Raw genomic sequence first — 17,863 nt, forward strand, 5'->3', positions numbered from 1 at the left:
TGTGCTCAGTCCCTTACCCATGAGGACAAGGGGTGCCGATGCAGACAGTTTGAGGGACTTCACAGGGTCACCAAGGTGCAGGGCCTAGAAGACTCTGGAGCCTGTGTCTTAATGACGGTGCCAGGCTCTTCAGATGACGCTCCTCCTGCCTCAACTTATGGGCATCTCAAGTCCAGGACCCACCACTGCTGGGGGCGGGGCGAAGGGGGAACCGAATTGAAATACAGCATCAGAGGAGGGAGGGGGCTCTGGGCTGGTGGCAGTGAGGGTAAGACAGTCTGTGCAGGAGGTGGGAATTGAGCTGATGGCCTCCAGCCAGCAACCAAAAAATCAGGCTAGTCTGGTGTGTATGGGGGCTGGGGAGGGCAGTTGGGCTGGAACAAAAGGAGACCTTGGGGCCAGTGTTCAAGCCTGAGACATGAAGAGGCCTCTGGCTATCTGAGAATCTCTTAACTCTGCGTGTGTGCATTTTCCTGTGGCAGAATACTTCCCACAGCTTTTATTTAGCAGGATAGATGGTTGGTGGTCTCAGCGAGGTCAGGGGCACTGCTGTGGGACGCTGGGAAGGGAGGCCGGAGTGGATGCTTTGAGCAGGGGAGCTGCCTGAGTATGACCCCTGCCTGTGGTTTGTGCAAGTGAGAGGGTCACCACACAACAGCAGATTCTCTGGCCCTAAAGAATGTGCCAGAAGTGACAGCTGAGGCAGGAACTTTGGGAGACAGAGCCTAGATGAAAGGGTTTGTCAGATGTGAACCTCATTTTGGGGCAGGGCACTGAGGCTTGCTTGATAGTCTGCTTTTTCCCCGAGTGGCCCTCCCTGGGTCTGCACTCGGAGAACGACACCCTAGGGCATGTGCAGTGTCCCTGTTTCTCCCCACCGTGTGTACTTGTCCCCATCTCCCTGCCCCAGCATCATGTCTAAATGCCCTTCTCTTTCCAGAGAGACTTCCTTCCCTCAGGATCTCTTAACCTGTCTCTCTGAACTCTTCTCTCTGTAGCCACTCTTATCTTCCCCAATCCAAGCCTCCCCTGGGATGGCTGCAACAAACCTGTCATTTCACTGCTCTAAACCCTCCCATGGCCCCCCATTTCGCTTAGGATGAGATGCAGGTTCCTGAACGTGGCTCACTGGGGCCTCGTTGGCCTGTGTGGCCTCACCCTCTGCTACTCTTCCCCGTTTTTCTGCATCCCAGGACCCTCCCCTGCTGCCTCCTGCCTCAGGGACTTTGCACATGCACTTTGCTTCCTCAGTCCCCTCCCCTGTCTGGTTAGCACCTACTCATGTGCCACTTGCTCAGGAAAGCCTTGTTGACCCCCACAGAGGCAGTAAGGCTGTGGGTGCCTCCTCCCAGTGCATTTCTAATTCATAACACTGCTCACAGTTCATCAGCCTGTGCACTGATGGCACGATCTGAGTGTCTCCCTCCAGCCCCCTCTGAACTGGGAGATCCTAGGGGTTTGGACTCACCTTTGTCTCCCCAGAACCTGTCTCCTACAGTCCCTGCACACTATAGGAACTTGTTGAGTGAGTAGGGGGAACATTGCTGGGCCAGGAGGAAGGGGCTAGTGTCCAGGTCTGGAGGCTAGCCTGGGGGTTGCCCCACGGGGGTCTGGGGTGGGGGAGGGACAAATTCTTGAAGTCCTAGATATCAGTGTCTGCGGGACTGCTTGGGTGGAAGAGAAGACCTGAGGCAGCTCCCCCCCACCAGTTGTCAGACAGCAAAGATGCCTTTAAGAAGACATGGAACCCCAAATTCACCCTCCGCTCACACTACGACGGCATCCGCGCCTTGGCCTTCCACCACAGCCAGTCGGCTTTGCTCACTGCTTCCGAGGACGGCACACTTAAGCTCTGGAACCTGCAGAAGGCTGTCACAGCCAAGAAGTGAGGGCAGCGACTCTGGGCTAGAGGGCTGGGGTAGGGGGTATCTGGGCCCAGGGTACTGGGCAACAAGGAGCTCTGGGTGACATCTGTCTCCCCACAGGAATGCTGCACTAGATGTAGAACCTATCCACGCCTTCCGGGCTCACAGGTAGGGAGATGCCCCAAAGGCAGGCTGACCCCTGGTGCTCACTGCCATCCCAGGGGGCCGATGGTGGGAGGCAGGGCAGCAGGAGGGCTCGAGTCCCTGGGACCTTCTGCACACACGCCCCCCTGGCTCCTGGTGCTCTGCACGCTTTCAGTGCCCACTTTCAGCTGGCTCTCAGCACAGCCTTTGGAGGAGGAAACAGACCTGGAGGGTGGGGGGAGGGCAGGGGACAGGCTACTTGCCCAGTGGCACAAGAGCCCCAAATGCTGAATTCCTTTTGGCCATCCTTGGAAAATGCTGGTAGAGAAAAAACTTCAGGGTTCCCAGGGAGGGACTGGGGAAGAGACAAGCACTGAGTTTTTCATCTCCCCCTTTGTATCCTCTAGGGGCCCCGTGTTGGCAGTAGCCATGGGCAGCAACAGCGAGTATTGTTACAGTGGTGGGGCAGATGCCCGCATCCACAGCTGGAAGATCCCAGACCTCAACATGGACCCCTACGATGGTTACGGTGAGACAGTGCCCTCTCCCTCCCTCCCTTTCGCCCACCCATCATGCACTGGGGCTGCTTCCTTCCCTCAGCACATACAGCATCTGCCTATACCTGACGCTGCAGGTATTGGGGGGAACACCAAGGACACTCAGTTTGCTTAAGCATAGAACAGCATGACTCAGCACATCACTGCGGGTCAGGCAAGATGAGCTGATGGTTAAGCTAACTCAGAATCAGCATTAGGGCCGGGGTCAGCCTATGGAAGGTGGGCCCTGCTGGCACAGCGCTCAGGCTCAGCCAGTGCCTTTATGTGGTTGGGGGAGTGGGTGAGGAGAAAGTACAACAGGTGAGATAGGAGAAGTTAGCTGGGCCAGCTCGTAAGAGAGTTTGTGTTTCATCTTTGGGGCACCTTTAAGAGTTAAGTGGAGGAGCTGAGCTGGCTGAATGGCTCAGTTGGTTAAGAGTGCGAGCTCTGAGCAACAGGGTTGCTGGTTTGATTCCCACATGAGCCAGTGATGCTGCACCCGAGCTGAGCTGCCAACAGGTGGCAGGATGGCTCAGCTGGTGAGAGCGTGTGCTCCTATTAACAAGGTTGCTGGTTCAACTCCTGCATGGGATGGTGGGCTATGCCCACCCGCAACTAAGATTGAACATGGCACCTTGAGCTGAGCTGCAGAGGGGCGGCTGGATGGCAACTGGACTTGGAGCTGAGCTTGCTCTGCCCTCCACAACTAAGATTGGAGGACAGCAACTTGGCTGTTCCCCTTCCCCAATTTCCCAACACTGTTTCAATTCCCCAATTAAAAAAAAAAATCATGGGCCGACCGAGTGGCTCAGTTGGTTAAGATCTCGCTCAAGAGTGCAAGCTCTGAGCAACAGGGTCACTGGCTCAGCAAAAAAAAAAAAAAAAAAGTTAAGTGAAGTGACCAGACTGTCACCTCTGTTCTGTGTCTGTCCCCTTATCCTCTGACACCTCTGTTGATAACCCTTTTGATCACACACATGGCTTCATGCAGCATCCTGTCATGGCAGAGTTTAGAGGTCTGCGTCTGCATCAAAGGAACATAACACCATTTTCCAGAGAGCAGTCTCACCCTGTGAAAGGTCAGGGGTCAGTCCCTGGCAGAATGTGCTCTGAGCCAAACGAGCTGCCACACAGTGAGCGTCAGCAGGGCCCAACCAGAGTCCCTCATGTGAACTCAAGTGAGCAGGGAGGCAATGGTGGGAATGACCTTTTGGAGTGATTGGGCAAGGCTGGTGTATGGGGGCAGAAAAGACTGCTGGGACTAAGGGCAGGGCCAAACCACAGAACCCAGACTGTGAAGAGTCGTCATTGTTCCTTCTCCCCTAAGTCCTAAAAATTGTGTATTGAGTGCCCACTTTTTGCCAGGCACTATTGTGGGCCTGGGAGGACAGCAAGGAACATAGGGACATCCCCACCCTCTGCAGCTTCCCTGCTGGGCTGCCTTCAGAGCCCTAATATATTCCAAAAGGAGCTGGTGGTCAGTATGAACAGCCGCCAGGGCGGTTGCAGTGGTGACAGCTCTGAGGGCATGACAATTATGGGTATAAAGCTGGTTGAATGGGTGGCAGAGATGGTGCTCCCAGGCTGTCCAGGATGGGGCTGGCAGCCCTAACACAGTCCATCTTTCCTTTGGTTGGTCTAGACCCGAGCATGTTGAGCCACGTGCTGGAGGGCCATGGGGACGCTGTGTGGGGCCTGGCCTTTAGTCCCACGACCCAACGCCTGGCCTCCTGCTCTGCCGACGGCACTGTCCGCATCTGGGACCCCAGCAGCAGCAGCCCGACCTGCCTCTGTACCTTCCCCACAGCCAGCGGTGAGTGGGGGGATGGGGACAATGGGGACCCTGACGGCTCACACAGGAGCTGTACAGAGCTGGAGGCCCAGAGAGGAGGGTGACTCCTGCACCCCTGTCCCAGGGCCAGACTCTCCACCCTCCTCTCCACCCTCAGATCACGGGATTCCCACCTCAGTGGCCTTCACCAGCATCGAGCCTGCCCACATCGTGGCCTCCTTCCGCTCTGGCGACACAGTCCTATATGACCTGGAGGCTGAGAGTGCTCTCCTCACGCTGGAGTCCCGGGGGAGCAGCGGTAAGGGGGCCCCGGGGCAGGGGACTGGGATCTGAATGCCTCCAAGGCCCCAGTTCTCCTGTGGCTTTTGTGACCCGAGGCTTGCTCAGCTGCAGATGGCTCCCCATCCCCTCTGGGGCTCTGAGCTGGAAGGAGATGAGGTCCCAGCTATTGCTCTTAACGGACAGCACAGGGTCTCAGGAGGGCTGAGACGAGGGAGCGTGTCAGGGACTCGCCCATCGGCCCACTGAGGAGCATGGACAGGCTGTCTCAATGTCTGTCACCCTTCCTGCCCACCCTAGGGCAGGCCCCAGTGCCCATTGTACCAATGAGACAGTGGCCTAGAGCAGGGTGCGGCCTGGGTGCCCAGCCCTCCCTGACATCTAGACAGAAGCGGGGGTGTGGGACCGTGGTCCTTCTCCTCTTGCCTTTGTCCTGGTCCCCAGATTTCCCGACATCCTTCTCTCCCTGCTTTCCTTCTAGGCCCAACCCAGATCAACCAAGTGGTGAGTCATCCAAACCAGCCCCTCACCATCACCGCCCATGACGACAGAGGCATCCGCTTCCTGGACAACCGGACAGGTGAGGCCCAGCCTTCCCGGCTCCCCGACTCACCTGTGCTTGTGGGAGGCAGGTATGGACCAGGCTCAGGCTCAGAACCGCTGGTGTCCATGTTGGAGGCTCTGAGCGTCCCCTCTAGTCCCTTCGCCTTTGCAGGCAAGGTGGAGAGCGGGACATTAACTTGCTGCCCCTCTCCCCTCAGGGAAATGCGTGCACTCCATGGTTGCCCACCTGGATGCCGTCACCTGCCTGGCCGTGGACCCCAGTGGTGTATTCCTGATGTCGGGAAGTAAGTTGGGACCCTCTTGGCTCCTTCCCCAGCAGGGCTGGGCACTGGCCCAAGTGGGGGAAGCTGATGAGTTATCCGAGCAGGGGCAGGGAGCCTCTGGGTGACAGCAAAGCACTGTAGGCACTTCCTACATCATCTCATTTAATCTGAATAACCCTAGGAGGTTGGAACTGTTATCCCCATTGTACAAATGTGGAAACTAAGGTTCAGAAGTTATGTAACTTGGGCACAGCACAGCCAGTTGCAGGAATTGAAGTTTAGGTCTATCTGCTCGGTCCCCACAAGCTTGTTTAGCATTCAGTGCTGCCCTGCTCTCTGGTGAAGGGCACTGAGACCCAGCGACCTGGGGCTGTGCCTCAAAGGAATGGGTGGGACTTGGGCAGTTGGAGAAGGGGGCTGAAGCTCCCCAGGGGGTAAAGGGTATGTGTTGGTGGTCAGAGAGACCTGCCATGGTGGCTGGGCTGCCACACGCCTCATGGCGTGTCAGCGAGCTGTCAGCAAGCGAGTGCGCAGAGTTGCGAGCAATTGGTGGGGAGGGTGGATGAGTTTGGACCCATTTCATCCTCTCCGTCTGCCCCATGACAATAGCAGCTGTCTCCGAGGAGACAGATGAGGGGATGGTGAGTGAGATCTAGCCCCAGCAGAGATCAGGGCCCAGATCACCCCAGAAAGGGACAAAGAGAGCCAGCCTCCACCGCCACCAGCCTGATGCTTCTAACACAGTCAGGCCATCTCCCTCCAGTGGCTCGTGGCTCTCAAAGCCAGGCCCAATGCTGCTCCCGGCTCTCTGGCCTCCTCCCCATACCCCTGCTCAGGCTGTTGCAGTTATGCCTGCCTCCTGTCAGTGCCCAGTGCCTTCCCCTAGCTGTGCCTCCTGCCCCTAAGGCTTTTCTCCCCACCCCCTTGGCCATTATGTCCTCACACTGACTGATGTGTGCCCACAGCATTCCTGACCACCTGGCATTGTTTATTATGTTTTCTCATTTACTGTCTCTCCCATACTGGAATGTCAGCACCACAGGACCAGGGACATTTGCCAATTTTGTTCACTGTACCCCAGGGCCCAGTACGCAGTAGGTGTTCGGTAAACACTTGGTTAACTAGATGGATGGATGACAGGCAGGGACATCAGGAGGTAACTGGGCAGAGGTGGGTGGGAGAGGGATTGAGCCCCCACCCGACTCCGAGGACTTTGGAGAGGCCAGCTGAGGGGTTCACAGGTTGGGTCTGAGCAAGGAGCTGGCGGGTATGGTGCTGCTGGGTGACAACTTGTTCTGCTCCCACACCTGCGCAGGCCACGATTGCTCCCTTCGTCTGTGGAGCCTGGACAACAAAACGTGCGTGCAAGAGATCACGGCGCACCGCAAGAAGCACGAGGAGGCCATCCACGCCGTTGCCTGCCACCCCAGCAAGGCCCTCATCGCCAGTGCGGGCGCCGACGCCCTGGCCAAGGTCTTCGTATGATGCCCACCTGGCCCCGCCCTGGCCAGGGATGGGGCCAGGCAGGCAGGACTGAGGTGAGAGGCTGGGCAGGAAGCAGGCTTGGCCCAGGAAGACAGAAACCCCCTGTATCCTCACCCACAAGAAGGCCCTCAAACACACCCCTTCACCTGGCCCTTCCGAGGGTGCCAAGTTCAGCAGTCACACTTTGGGCACCCTGTATAGCCTCTGGGCACCCTGTATAGCCTCTGGGCATTCAGAGGAGGGGTGGAGGCCTAGAAGGTCCCAGAACTGCCTTACTTCTTACACCCTGGAGGTCGTGGTTCAGTCACCCCTCCCTTCTGTCTCCCACAGGTGACTCCCAGCCTCAGTGTGGAGGCCCGGAGGCCCAGCCGCTTCCCGCCTGCCTTGGAGCCTGGTGGTGCTAAAGGCTGTTTCCCCAGGAGGCCCTCCCCCAGGTCTGCCCTTCCGCCAGCAGCCAGCCTGGGGAGTTGCCTCCTTCAGGAATCACCCTCTAAGATGGCCTCTGGGAGTTTCCTCTCGGCCCTGACACCCACTCCTGGTCTCTAAGCTGCCTTCTGGGGGTAGCACAACCAGAGCTGAGTGTCCTTGGGGATCAGCTTTTCCAAGATGCCAGAAGGTGCCAGGTTCTCTCTTTGAACCCCTGACCCCTCCTCTCCATCCTCCCAGACCTGGGTGGGAACTGCTGGGAGGAACCCCAGGCTCCCCTGCTCTGGGTCTTTCTGGGAGCCATGGAGCCAGCTGGACCCAGGCTATCCTCAGTGGGAGTGCTAGGCCCGGCCCACCCGGAAACAAACCCAGTCCACCATCCTCCCTTCCAGTTCCCTCAACACAGCTTTCCAGACACTACCCAATGCCTCCAGGGTCAATAACTGCCTGGGGAGCAGGTGATGCCCGCTAGGGAGGTGCCCGCCCCTACCTCCCCAACACTCCTCCAAGGGCAGCCCCTTCCACCCCCCACCAGCTCACCCATGGGGAGAGATGGCCTTCTTTTGCCCCTCCCTGGGGCATGGAGGGTGGAGTGGGGTCCCCTGGGTCCCCCATAACTCCCTGTATATCTGTATAAATAAATGGGATTTTAATGGACCCCCCAAGCCCCCCCTCCCCCATGTTGTTATCACTGTGTGATAGTCTGTCAGTCTCCTCTCCTGGCCCTCCACTCTATTCCTCTATTTATTTCACTCTCTTTTTTGGGTTCCATCCTGAGCACTCAGGCCCCCTTTCCAGATTCCTGTTTATAAGCCCCATCCCCTCTGTCCTGGACTTGTATGTGAAAATTGTCTCAATAAACCCTTTGGAGTAAGATGGGCGGTGGTACTGATTGTTGAGGGGACCAGGGACTTTGGGGAAGGAATAACCAGCTCTGCCGCGGGTGGGTGGAGCTTGGAGAGGGGATATGATGGGTTGGGGTTTTGTGGTAGGGCAAGGGGGGCCAGAGGGGCCCAGAGCTTAGGCAGGGGTGTGGGTGGAGGGACGGAAGTGGGGGCACAGGACCGAATCTCCCCCTGCCCCTCCTTTCTGTCCCTAAGTGCTCCCTCCCCTGGGAGAAGAGCCTCAAAAACAGATGATGTGACAATGAGGCTCAAGACTCCACACCCTTCTCAACACCACCCCCAGCCTATGTGTGATGGGTGTTGGTGAGGCCTCCCTTCCCACCCCATCTACTTCCACCATGCTGGGAGCTTCCTGGAGTAGATGTGGGGGCCCAGATGAATCCCTTCCGTTCTCTGAGGCGGCCAAGTTGCAGTGGTCAACTGTGCACTTAGCAGGAACCAGACCCTGTGGCAAGCTCTTCACACGCAGTTTCGCTGGGTCCTCACAACCTCAAAAAGTAGGGAGCATTACGTCCATTTTACAGAGGATGAGATGGATGGAGATGGGGGGTGACTCAAGAGCTTGCCCAAAGCCTCCAGCAGGTCATCAGAATTTGTATCTAGTCCCTTGTCACTCCCTCTGCTTGTTCAGGTCTCCACCTACCAGCTAAGTGTCCTTGGGCAAGTCCCAGCACCATCTGGGTGGTTAAGGGCTGCGCCCCAGTGCCCAGAAGAAGGCCTGGTAACTGGTGGGCCCCTGTGAACACTTGACAAAGTCCTGCAAACTTCACACTCCAGACATGTTAGCATTTCAAGAAGAAAGGGAGCACGTGGGCAGCTGGCCATCAGGTGACAGAAAGAGCCTGGCTATGGGCTCCACGTGGCCTCCCCACCTCATTCCTCTGGGCTCTGAGCAGCTTCCCCAGGTGGTTTGGGTTTTCACTCCAGCCTCAGACTTCCTTCCCCAGCCCCAGCCAGCCCCCGGATGTGGTGACAATTGCTCCTGTACCGACCTCAGCTGCCCCCCAACAACCCTTTACCAGGAAGGGGGGTTCGTTTCGTGGCCCTCATCCCCAACCAGCAGGCAGGTGGCCCATCTTTATTGGGTAGCCTTTGGAGCTCCAACCAGGCCTTGACCTCCAGAGTGGGGTGGGGTGGTAGCAACTGGCTTGGTGATCTTTGACAAGTCATTTTGTCTCTGAGGGTTCAGCTTCCTGTATGTAAACTAAATGGTAGCCACTCTTATTATTAGCTGGGGAGGAGAGATCAAGTCTGAAATGCTTTTGAAAGAGGTGTTTTCTGACAGGCCTGGCCCACAGTAGGCCATCAACCCATGCTTGCTGGATGACTGAACACACCCACCCACCTGAATGCCTGAGGTGCTCACCCTTGTATCCCTGCAAATTATAGTGACAGCCACCATTTACTGTGTTCCAGGCACCATTATACAATCTCATTAATCCCCGCAAAGATCCTGCTATTACTGTTCCATCTAACACAGAGAAACAGGCTCAGAGAGGGGAAGTCACTTTCCTAAACTCACACCGAGAGAAAGAAATGCACATTTCCCCAGGAGAACAATCAGTCCTCCCATCTACAAAGTGGTGTGGTGTGGGGGTGTTGTCCTCCCTGGTTGCTATGGCCCTTCCAGGCACCCCAGGCCTTTGGCTCTTCACCCTCCTGATGACTGGGGTGGAGTGGGGAGCTGAGGGAAGGAAACTACACCCCTTTTCCACCCACCCTGATGCGTGACTATCCTGCACAGGTAACCTAGGCCTGGCCCTTTCAGTTTACTCCACACACCTTGCCCAAGGTTGCTGGAGAGAGACCTGAGACAAGAACCTGACCATCTGGAGGCCGCGGTCTTCCCACCTGTGGAATGGGCTGGGGGAGTTCTGCAGTGCCCCCTCCCCGGGGCTGGGGCGTGTAAGGGCAGAGCCAGCTCTCTTGAAAGAGGGAGGCCTAGACCAGAGACTTGACACCATTTCCCACCGTTTCCCCCGCAGTGGGCGCCACGATGCAGGCCAAGCAAGAGGGCCCCCTTCCTTCAAGGGCCAGGCGCCTCCTGAGCGCCGGTCCCCGCGACCTGTGGTGGCGGTGAGCGTGGCTCGCCCCTCCCTCTCCAGCTCAGGGAAAAGTTAACTTTACAGACGCGGGTGTGTTGGGTGGAGGAGTCGGCCCTGCCTCCCTAGCCCGCATCTCCCACCCCAGGCTCCCCAGACTGACAACTCGGAGGTGCTGGGCCCTCCCTCCCTTCCGCCCCCGGCCCCTCGACAGACTCCGCCCCCTCTCGACGTCACCGAGGCCGGCGCCGATTGGCTGACTCCGGTGTCGCTCCGGACACTTCCTCCTGGGCCGTCGCAGCCGAGTTAAACTTTGGAGAAGGAAAAAGAGCCACCGGCGCCGGGCGACCCCCGCCTTGCCCCACCCCACACCACGGCCGGTAACGCCCCCTTCGCTGCGGGCCCGGGATCGAACTTTTCTCCAACTTCCGAGACCCGTGAGATTCCCTCTTTAGCAACCCGGCCCTCTTGATCCCTCTACCCATCCCCGGGCCCGTCTTGATCCCCGACTCAGAGATTCCTGCCCTCCACCTCAAGGTCTGGTGAGTCTCTCGGCCCCCTTCTTAATTGGATCCTCTTCTTAGAGCCACTGGATTCTGGTGTCCCCTGCTCCTTTTTCAATCCCTTCTCTCTCCAAGGGGCCTTTGGATCCTGGGCTCTGTTAACCCCCGCGACCCCGACCTGCTAGATTTTCTTCTTTGATTTCTTGGACTTTCTCAATCGCTGGGTCCCCCAAACCATTTCTTTTTTCTGATCGTCTGTGATTCCTTGATTCTCGGGCGTCCGATCCACCAGATTATTTTTCTCTAATTTCCCAGGGTCCCGCCATCCTCCAGTCCCCTCAACCTGCCAGATTTCTCTTCTCGGATCCCCGGGATCCCGCGCGCCCACCACCAGTTTACGAGACCCTTTGGATCCAGTGATCCGGGTTCTCCGGGCTCCTCCAGCCGGATCCCGGGTGGGCGCCGGGCGGCGGGTCCTGGGCCTCCCCCCATGGCCGCCGCCCCCTCCCATCCCGCCGGGCTCCCGGGCTCTCCCGGGCCGGCGTCTCCTCCACCCCCCGGCGGCTTGGAGCTACAGTCGCCGCCACCGCTGCTGCCCCAGGTCCCGGCCCCGGGCCCGGGCCCCGGGGTCTCCTTCCACATCCAGATCGGGCTAACCCGCGAGTTCGTGCTGTTGCCCGCCGCCTCCGAGTTGGCCCATGTGAAGCAGCTGGCTTGCTCCATCGTGGACCAGAAGGTGAGGGCGCAGGGTTCCCCCCCATCCAGCTTTGGGAGAGGTCTGGAGGAGTGGGGCGCTGGCAGAGGCGACCTGGAGCCTGGCGTAGGGGAGGGGGAAGAAGGGGGCCTAAGCCTTGGGAGACTGAGGGGTCGGGGTAGGGCATTGGCCTCCAATTGCCTCCTCACCCCACTACCCGTTTGAGGGAGGCCTAAGCAAGGGTGGAGCGCCCCAGAGGCCTCCCCAAATTGCGAGTCCCTGCATGTTGTTTTCTGCAGCCGGCAGGGAGGAAGGGAGGGGCTGGCTAGGTGTAGAAGAGGGGAGGAGGAAGGGGCAGGTGGGGGTAGTAGATGGGGGAGAACTTCCCTGCCGAGGCCCATCCCCAACCTCCCATTTGGTGGAAACAGTAGAAACTGAAGCCGGGCTGGCCGTGGCAGATCGGGGTGGCAGATCGGGTGACGTGTGGGTGTGGGTGCCTGTGTTAGTGGCCAGGGGCAAGTGAGGTCTCAGAGCCCAATCTCTGCCCTCCCCCAGGCCTGAGATGTTTGTGGAGGGGCTGGCATCTCTTCCCAAACTTCAGAGGCTCTGTGGACTCTGTCCTGTTTCCTAATTATAGTGTCCCCACCCCCCAGGTCTGATGCTGGCCTGTTAAAACCAGCCTTCCCCAACTCCACCCCACTCCCAACCTTAGACACCAGGGTCACCAGGGTAGGGGGGCTGGGGGTCATGGCAAGAGGGAATCAGGAGAAACTCAGTTCCTGAATCCTAGAATGTTGGAGGAATCGTGGGCTTGTCTGTCTTTGGAATTCTAGACTGTCAAAACGTGAGAATAGTAGCATTCTAAATTGTTGGAATATGCAACTGTTAGGCTATTGAACTCCTCTGATATTAAAGTGTTCAAACGTTAGAACCCTAGGTTGTTGAAATACTAAAACATTCAAATGTTGGAATATGAGATTCCTGGGTTGTTGCAATCCTTTAGTGTTAAGGTATTCAAATTTTAGAATCCTAGTTTGTCAGACTTTTAGAACATTAAAATAATAGACTACTGTTCATCTAGGTTGTTGAAAATCCTAAAACATATAATGAGAATATATTGGGATCTAAAATGTCTAATCCTTTAGTGTGAGGAAGTTGGAATCCCTAAATCTTAAAATTCCAGGATCTTCTCAGACTCCTGGAAATGAATTCTTTGGGCTCCAGAGAAACATCAGGAGCTGGGCTAACTCCCCCATTTTACATACAAGGAAACCAGAATTTAGAGAAAGACTTCCCAGGCAGTCAGGGTCACCTGTGGACCCTCTCCCAGCAGGCAAGAATACATTGGGCTTCCTTTGCCCCCCAGACCTCAAAACTAGCAGGCTCAGCTCCAACACCAGACTTAGCCTGCTCCTTGGGAAAACAAACTGGAGGGATAGGGGATGGTGGCAGACTTGTTCCCTAGGTGAAATTCTTTGTCCAATGCTCACCCGTTTTATTTTCTACCCTCTCTGTCCAGGTGTGGTAGGGCCCCTTTCCTTCCTTCCAGCCACCCCACCTGGGCTGTTTCACTTTCTGTTCTACCGGGTTTCATTTCCTGCCCCCACCCTCCCAAGCTGGGGACCCGGACACCTGGGTCCTTTGGGCATGGGGGGGGGCACTCTCCTAACTTCAGCTCCCTTGAGCCCTAGCCTTCCCGCAGCTCCCCCACTGTCCCTCCCCCAAGAGTCCTAAATCCCCTCCTTCCAGTTAGCCCTGCCCCAATACTGGGACTGGAGCCAGGTAACAGGGACAACAATAGATTCAGGAAGGAAACTTGGCGGGGAGCATAAGGAAAGGGGTGCTCACTCAGACTCCCACCCCCACCCCAACCTCCGGGAAATTCTAGGTGCCCATGCTCCAGAGCCACTCTCCCTCCCACACCAGTTTGCCAATCTGGCCAGCGCTCTCTCCCAGCACACCTGGGGCCCTGGCACCCTGCCCCGCTCGAGCTGGGTTTGGGAGGGAGTAGGCAGGAAGCGAAGGGCTGCAGGGTCTCTGAGTTTCCGGGGGAAACAGCCGGCCCTGCCCGGGGAGGGTTTCAGACCGCTGCTGAAGGCAGCTCTGAGCTTTTCCGTCACCCCCTCCCTCTCCCGCCCTTCAGTTCCCCGAGTGTGGCTTCTATGGCCTTTACGACAAGATCCTGCTCTTCAAACATGACCCCACGTCCGCTAACCTCCTGCAGCTGGTGCGCTCCGCCGGAGACATCCAGGAGGGCGACCTGGTGGAGGTGGTGCTGTCGGGTGAGAGGCGAGGCCCGCCTAGGGGCGGAGCCTCAATTGAGGGAGGGGCATCTGGAGGGGTTGGAGGGGAGGGGGGCCCAGAAATCTGCTTCTTAAAGTGAGGGGCCAGTGATTCTAAGCCTTGGCTGCAAATTAGAATCACCTTGGGAGCTTTTACAAACTACTACTCTGGAATGGGTCAATTGTGGTGCACACACACTGTGCAATTTGCACAGCACTGAACATAAACCATCCACAGCAACATGGGTGAATCTCACACACCTAATGCTAAGAGACAGAAGCCAGACCTCTGACTATATTACTTGCAATTCCATTTATGAAGTACAAAGACAGAAACAATTACTCCATGGTGTTAGAAGCCAGGAAAGTAGGTGCCTTTGGGGGAAGATGGAGTTGGGTGAGAGGCACGAAGGAGTTTTCTGGGGTCTGGTTTAAACTTCCATTTATCCATCAGGATGCTGATGACACTGTGTACAGTTTGGCAATTCATTGAGCTGTGCACTTCTGGTGTGTCCTTTTCTAGATATATATTAGACTTTGATATAAAGTTTTAAATGTTTGGTGCCCATGTCTCCTTCCCAATGAAATCTGATTCTGCAAAGTAAGATGACACCTGAGCACTTGTATTTTCAGCCAGAATCTAGTCTACCCACTGGCCATTCCCACTTTATAGATGGAAGCTCTCAGCATTTTAGACCAGTCTATAGCTCTTGGTTCCTTCAGGAGGGTGGGGGGTGGGAGGTATTTGCCTTATTCGTGGCTGTATTCCCCCCATCACCTCCCCTTGTATACTGCAGTGCTCAATTAAATTTGTTGAATGGATGGATGACAATTAGAAGTTAGGATTTAAGTCCCTGGTGACCTTACTTGGGTTTTAAATACCCTCGTGTAGGCTGGCAACTCTTAGATTTTTATCTTTATCCTGATCTTTCCCCTAAAACCTGGTCTTGTTTACGTAGCTGTCTCCGTAACACTTTTACTTGGCATCTCTAGACATCTCAGATATTGCCTGTCTAAGACAGTAATATTGATTCTCCCCTTCTAAACCTGCTCTTCCCGAAGTTGTTAGCATCTTGATAAATGGTATCACCATTCACCAGGTGATCATGCCCGAAACCTTGGGGCATCCTTGACTTCTCTTTTTCTCCTACCCCTTCACTTCATCCATCATCAAATCTATTGGTCCTACCATTAACATACTTCCTAAATTTGTTTCTGACTACCTCTACTGGTCCAAGCCACCATCACCTCCTGCCTCGACTATTTCAGTAGCACCTAAGTCAGATCATGACACTCAGAATCCTCCCTTGGCTCCCCATTACCCTTGGAATAAAATACAAACTCTTCAACATGGCCTCAAGACTGTTCACGATCTGGCCCCTGCCAATTCCCCAAATTCATGTCTTAACACTGTCCTCCTTACTTTTTTTGTTCCAGCCATGCTTGCCTGCCCTCTGTCCTTTGAACAAGTCAAGCTCCCTCCTACCTCAGGGCCTTTGCACTTACTGTTTTTGATGCTTGGAATGCTCCCCTCCCTCCGTCCCATCTTCTCATAGCTAGCTCCTTCTTGTTATTTGGATCTCAGCTTAAATGCCATATCTTCCATTGTCTGAAATTTCCTTGTTTATTTATGTGTTTATGTTTTGTGTCTGTCTCCCCAAAAGAATGTCAGCTCCCTGAGAGTGGGGGGTAAATCTGTCTTGTTTATAGGTTTATCTTGAGTGAGTAAACAGTGCTTGACTCATTAAAGAGAACCCCTTTCCATTGTATAAACAAGAAAAATAGCTTAATATTAGACTAAACGTGGGGTGGGGGGAGGAATGAGACTTAAAATGAAACTTTCAAAATAATAGCTATCATTTATTGAGCACTTTCTATGTGCCAGGCAGTGTTTTAAGAGCTTTCCCTATATTCGTTTAATCCTTATACAGAGATACTATTATGATACTGGCATGTTCTTTCCTAGACACCTGCATGGCTCAAATCCTACCTCCTTTAGGCCTTTGCCTTAATGTCACCTTCTCAAGGAGGAGTTCTCCGACCACCTATTTAAAATTGTACCTCTCGCATCTTCCCTATTGCCATTCCCTGTTTAACTTTTCTCCTAAGCACTAATTGACTTCTAATCTACTGTATATTTTATTACTTAAAAATTTCAGAGAGGCAGTAAGTATGAACTCTAGAGCCACACTGGCCTGGGTTTGAATGTGAGTTCTGCAACTTGCTAGCTGTGTGACTTTGGGCAAGTTGCTTAACCTATCTGTGCTGCAGTCTCCTCTTATAGAAAATGGGGATTATAACAGGAGAGAGCTAAATTTGTTACTATGATTTTTAAGTACCTGGCACAGAGCAACTGCTAGACTGGGTGATTGTTAAATAAGAATATTTATTTTATTTTGTTTAGCTATCTCCCTTAGTAGAGGCTAGGCAGGGATTTTGTCTGTTTTGTTCTATGTGGTGTCGCTACAGCTTAGAACAGTGCTCAGTAAATATTTGTTGGATTTCCATTTTAAAGATGAGAAAACTGAGATACACAGGTGTTTGTTTTTTTCTCCTGATGCTCAGGCTCTACCCTACACCAAGTTGATCAGAAACTGAGGGTGAGACACAGGCGTCTGTATTTTTTTAATTTAAAAATATTTAATTGTGGTGAAATATACATAAAATAAAATTTATAATCTTAACCTTTTAAGTCTACTGTTCAGTGGTGTTAATTACATTCACACTGTTGTGCAACCAATCTCCAGAACGGTTTTCATCTTGCAAAACTGAAACTCTATACCCATTCCACAACTCCCCCCCCTCTTCCCCCCAGCCCCTGGCATAGGCACATAGATGTTTTGCCCAGTGGTGGCGCTGGGATTTGAACCCAGGTAGAATGTAATACGTGAGTAAATGAATTTAGGAAGGAACAATTAAACCTTGCAGCTGGGAGGACTGTAAGCAACCCGGGAGCAGGGGCTGGAATGGCCTCCACTGGCCCCGGCTCAATCATCTGCCCCTCCCTGCTGCCTGCAGCTTCGGCTACTTTCGAGGACTTCCAGATCCGTCCGCATGCACTCACGGTGCACTCCTACCGCGCACCTGCCTTCTGCGACCACTGCGGGGAGATGCTCTTCGGTCTCGTGCGCCAGGGCCTCAAGTGTGATGGTGAGAGGTGACGGTCTGGAGGTGGGGCTTTGGCTGGAGTTCAGGGCCAGGAGGAGGAGCATAGGAGGCAGGACTCAGGGAGAGATAAAGGCCTAGACGTAGAGCTTGGGGGAGGAGCTGAAGGTGTGAGCAGGAGGTGGGGCTTGGATGGAGGGCGGGGCCTGGGTGGGGCTCAGGGCCAAGAGGTGGTGCTGGGAGGCGGGGCTTGGAGGGAAAGGTAAGGGTCCAGAGACCGGCCTTAATGGAGGGTGGGGCCTAGGGCAGACCTCTGCTCCCGGGCTGGAGCCTAGTAGATGGAGCTCCGAGGGAGAGGTGAAGGACAGAGCTAACGGGAGGAAATAGTGGGGCGCACAGAGAACAAGGTGGAGCCTATATCAATTTTTGGAAGGAATTGGCTTACAGGATTGTGGGGGCTGGTTAGCCAACACTGGCAGCGGGTCAGCAAGGGTAGGCTGGAACTCTCTGGCAGGAGCTGAAACTGCTATCCACAGGCAGAATTTCTTCATCTGGGAAGTCTCAGCTCTGCTGTTTAAACCTTTCAACTGATTGAAGTAGGCCCACCCAGATTAACTAGGATAATCTCTCTCACTTAAAGATATCTGATTGTGGATTTGAATCACACCCACAATATACTTTTACAGCAACACCTAAATTAGTATTTGAATAACTGGGGATGCTAGCCTAGTCAAGTTGACACATAAAGCTGACCATCAGAGTCCACCCCTAGTCAACTTGACACCTCAGTCTGTTGGGGCTGCCATAATAAAATACCACAGGCTGGTGGCTTAAACAATAGACATTTCTTTCTCACAGTTCCAGAGGCTGGAAAGTTTAAGATCAAGGTTCCATCAGGGTCTGATTCCTGGTGAGGACTCTTCCTAGCTTGCAGATGGCTGCCCTCTCACTGTGTGCTCACATGGCATGTGGAGAGAG

At 54.8% G+C, this 17,863-nt stretch overlaps 2 protein-coding genes across 2 annotated transcripts in view; both read left to right on the forward strand.

The window, feature by feature from the left end:
- Window positions 1-8,230, forward strand: part of STRN4 (striatin 4) — a 32,173-nt gene extending 23,943 nt beyond the window's left edge. The window contains exons 11-19 of the mRNA XM_019625203.1: window positions 1,647-1,885; window positions 1,986-2,033; window positions 2,417-2,538; window positions 4,188-4,358; window positions 4,495-4,635; window positions 5,098-5,196; window positions 5,378-5,464; window positions 6,759-6,981; window positions 7,259-8,230. Of these exons, the coding sequence (XP_019480748.1) occupies window positions 1,647-1,885; window positions 1,986-2,033; window positions 2,417-2,538; window positions 4,188-4,358; window positions 4,495-4,635; window positions 5,098-5,196; window positions 5,378-5,464; window positions 6,759-6,928 (1,077 nt within the window). The 3' untranslated portion in view covers window positions 6,929-6,981; window positions 7,259-8,230. The remainder of the gene's footprint in view (window positions 1-1,646; window positions 1,886-1,985; window positions 2,034-2,416; window positions 2,539-4,187; window positions 4,359-4,494; window positions 4,636-5,097; window positions 5,197-5,377; window positions 5,465-6,758; window positions 6,982-7,258) is intronic.
- A 2,415-nt stretch (window positions 8,231-10,645) lies between these two features.
- Window positions 10,646-17,863, forward strand: part of PRKD2 (protein kinase D2) — a 39,253-nt gene continuing 32,035 nt past the window's right edge. The window contains exons 1-4 of the mRNA XM_019625205.1: window positions 10,646-10,843; window positions 11,120-11,540; window positions 13,642-13,780; window positions 16,799-16,930. Of these exons, the coding sequence (XP_019480750.1) occupies window positions 11,295-11,540; window positions 13,642-13,780; window positions 16,799-16,930 (517 nt within the window). The 5' untranslated portion in view covers window positions 10,646-10,843; window positions 11,120-11,294. The remainder of the gene's footprint in view (window positions 10,844-11,119; window positions 11,541-13,641; window positions 13,781-16,798; window positions 16,931-17,863) is intronic.

The sequence above is a fragment of the Hipposideros armiger genome, unplaced genomic scaffold (genome assembly GCF_001890085.2).
Source record: "Hipposideros armiger isolate ML-2016 unplaced genomic scaffold, ASM189008v1 scaffold_619, whole genome shotgun sequence".
Classification (NCBI taxonomy): Eukaryota; Metazoa; Chordata; class Mammalia; order Chiroptera; family Hipposideridae; genus Hipposideros; species Hipposideros armiger.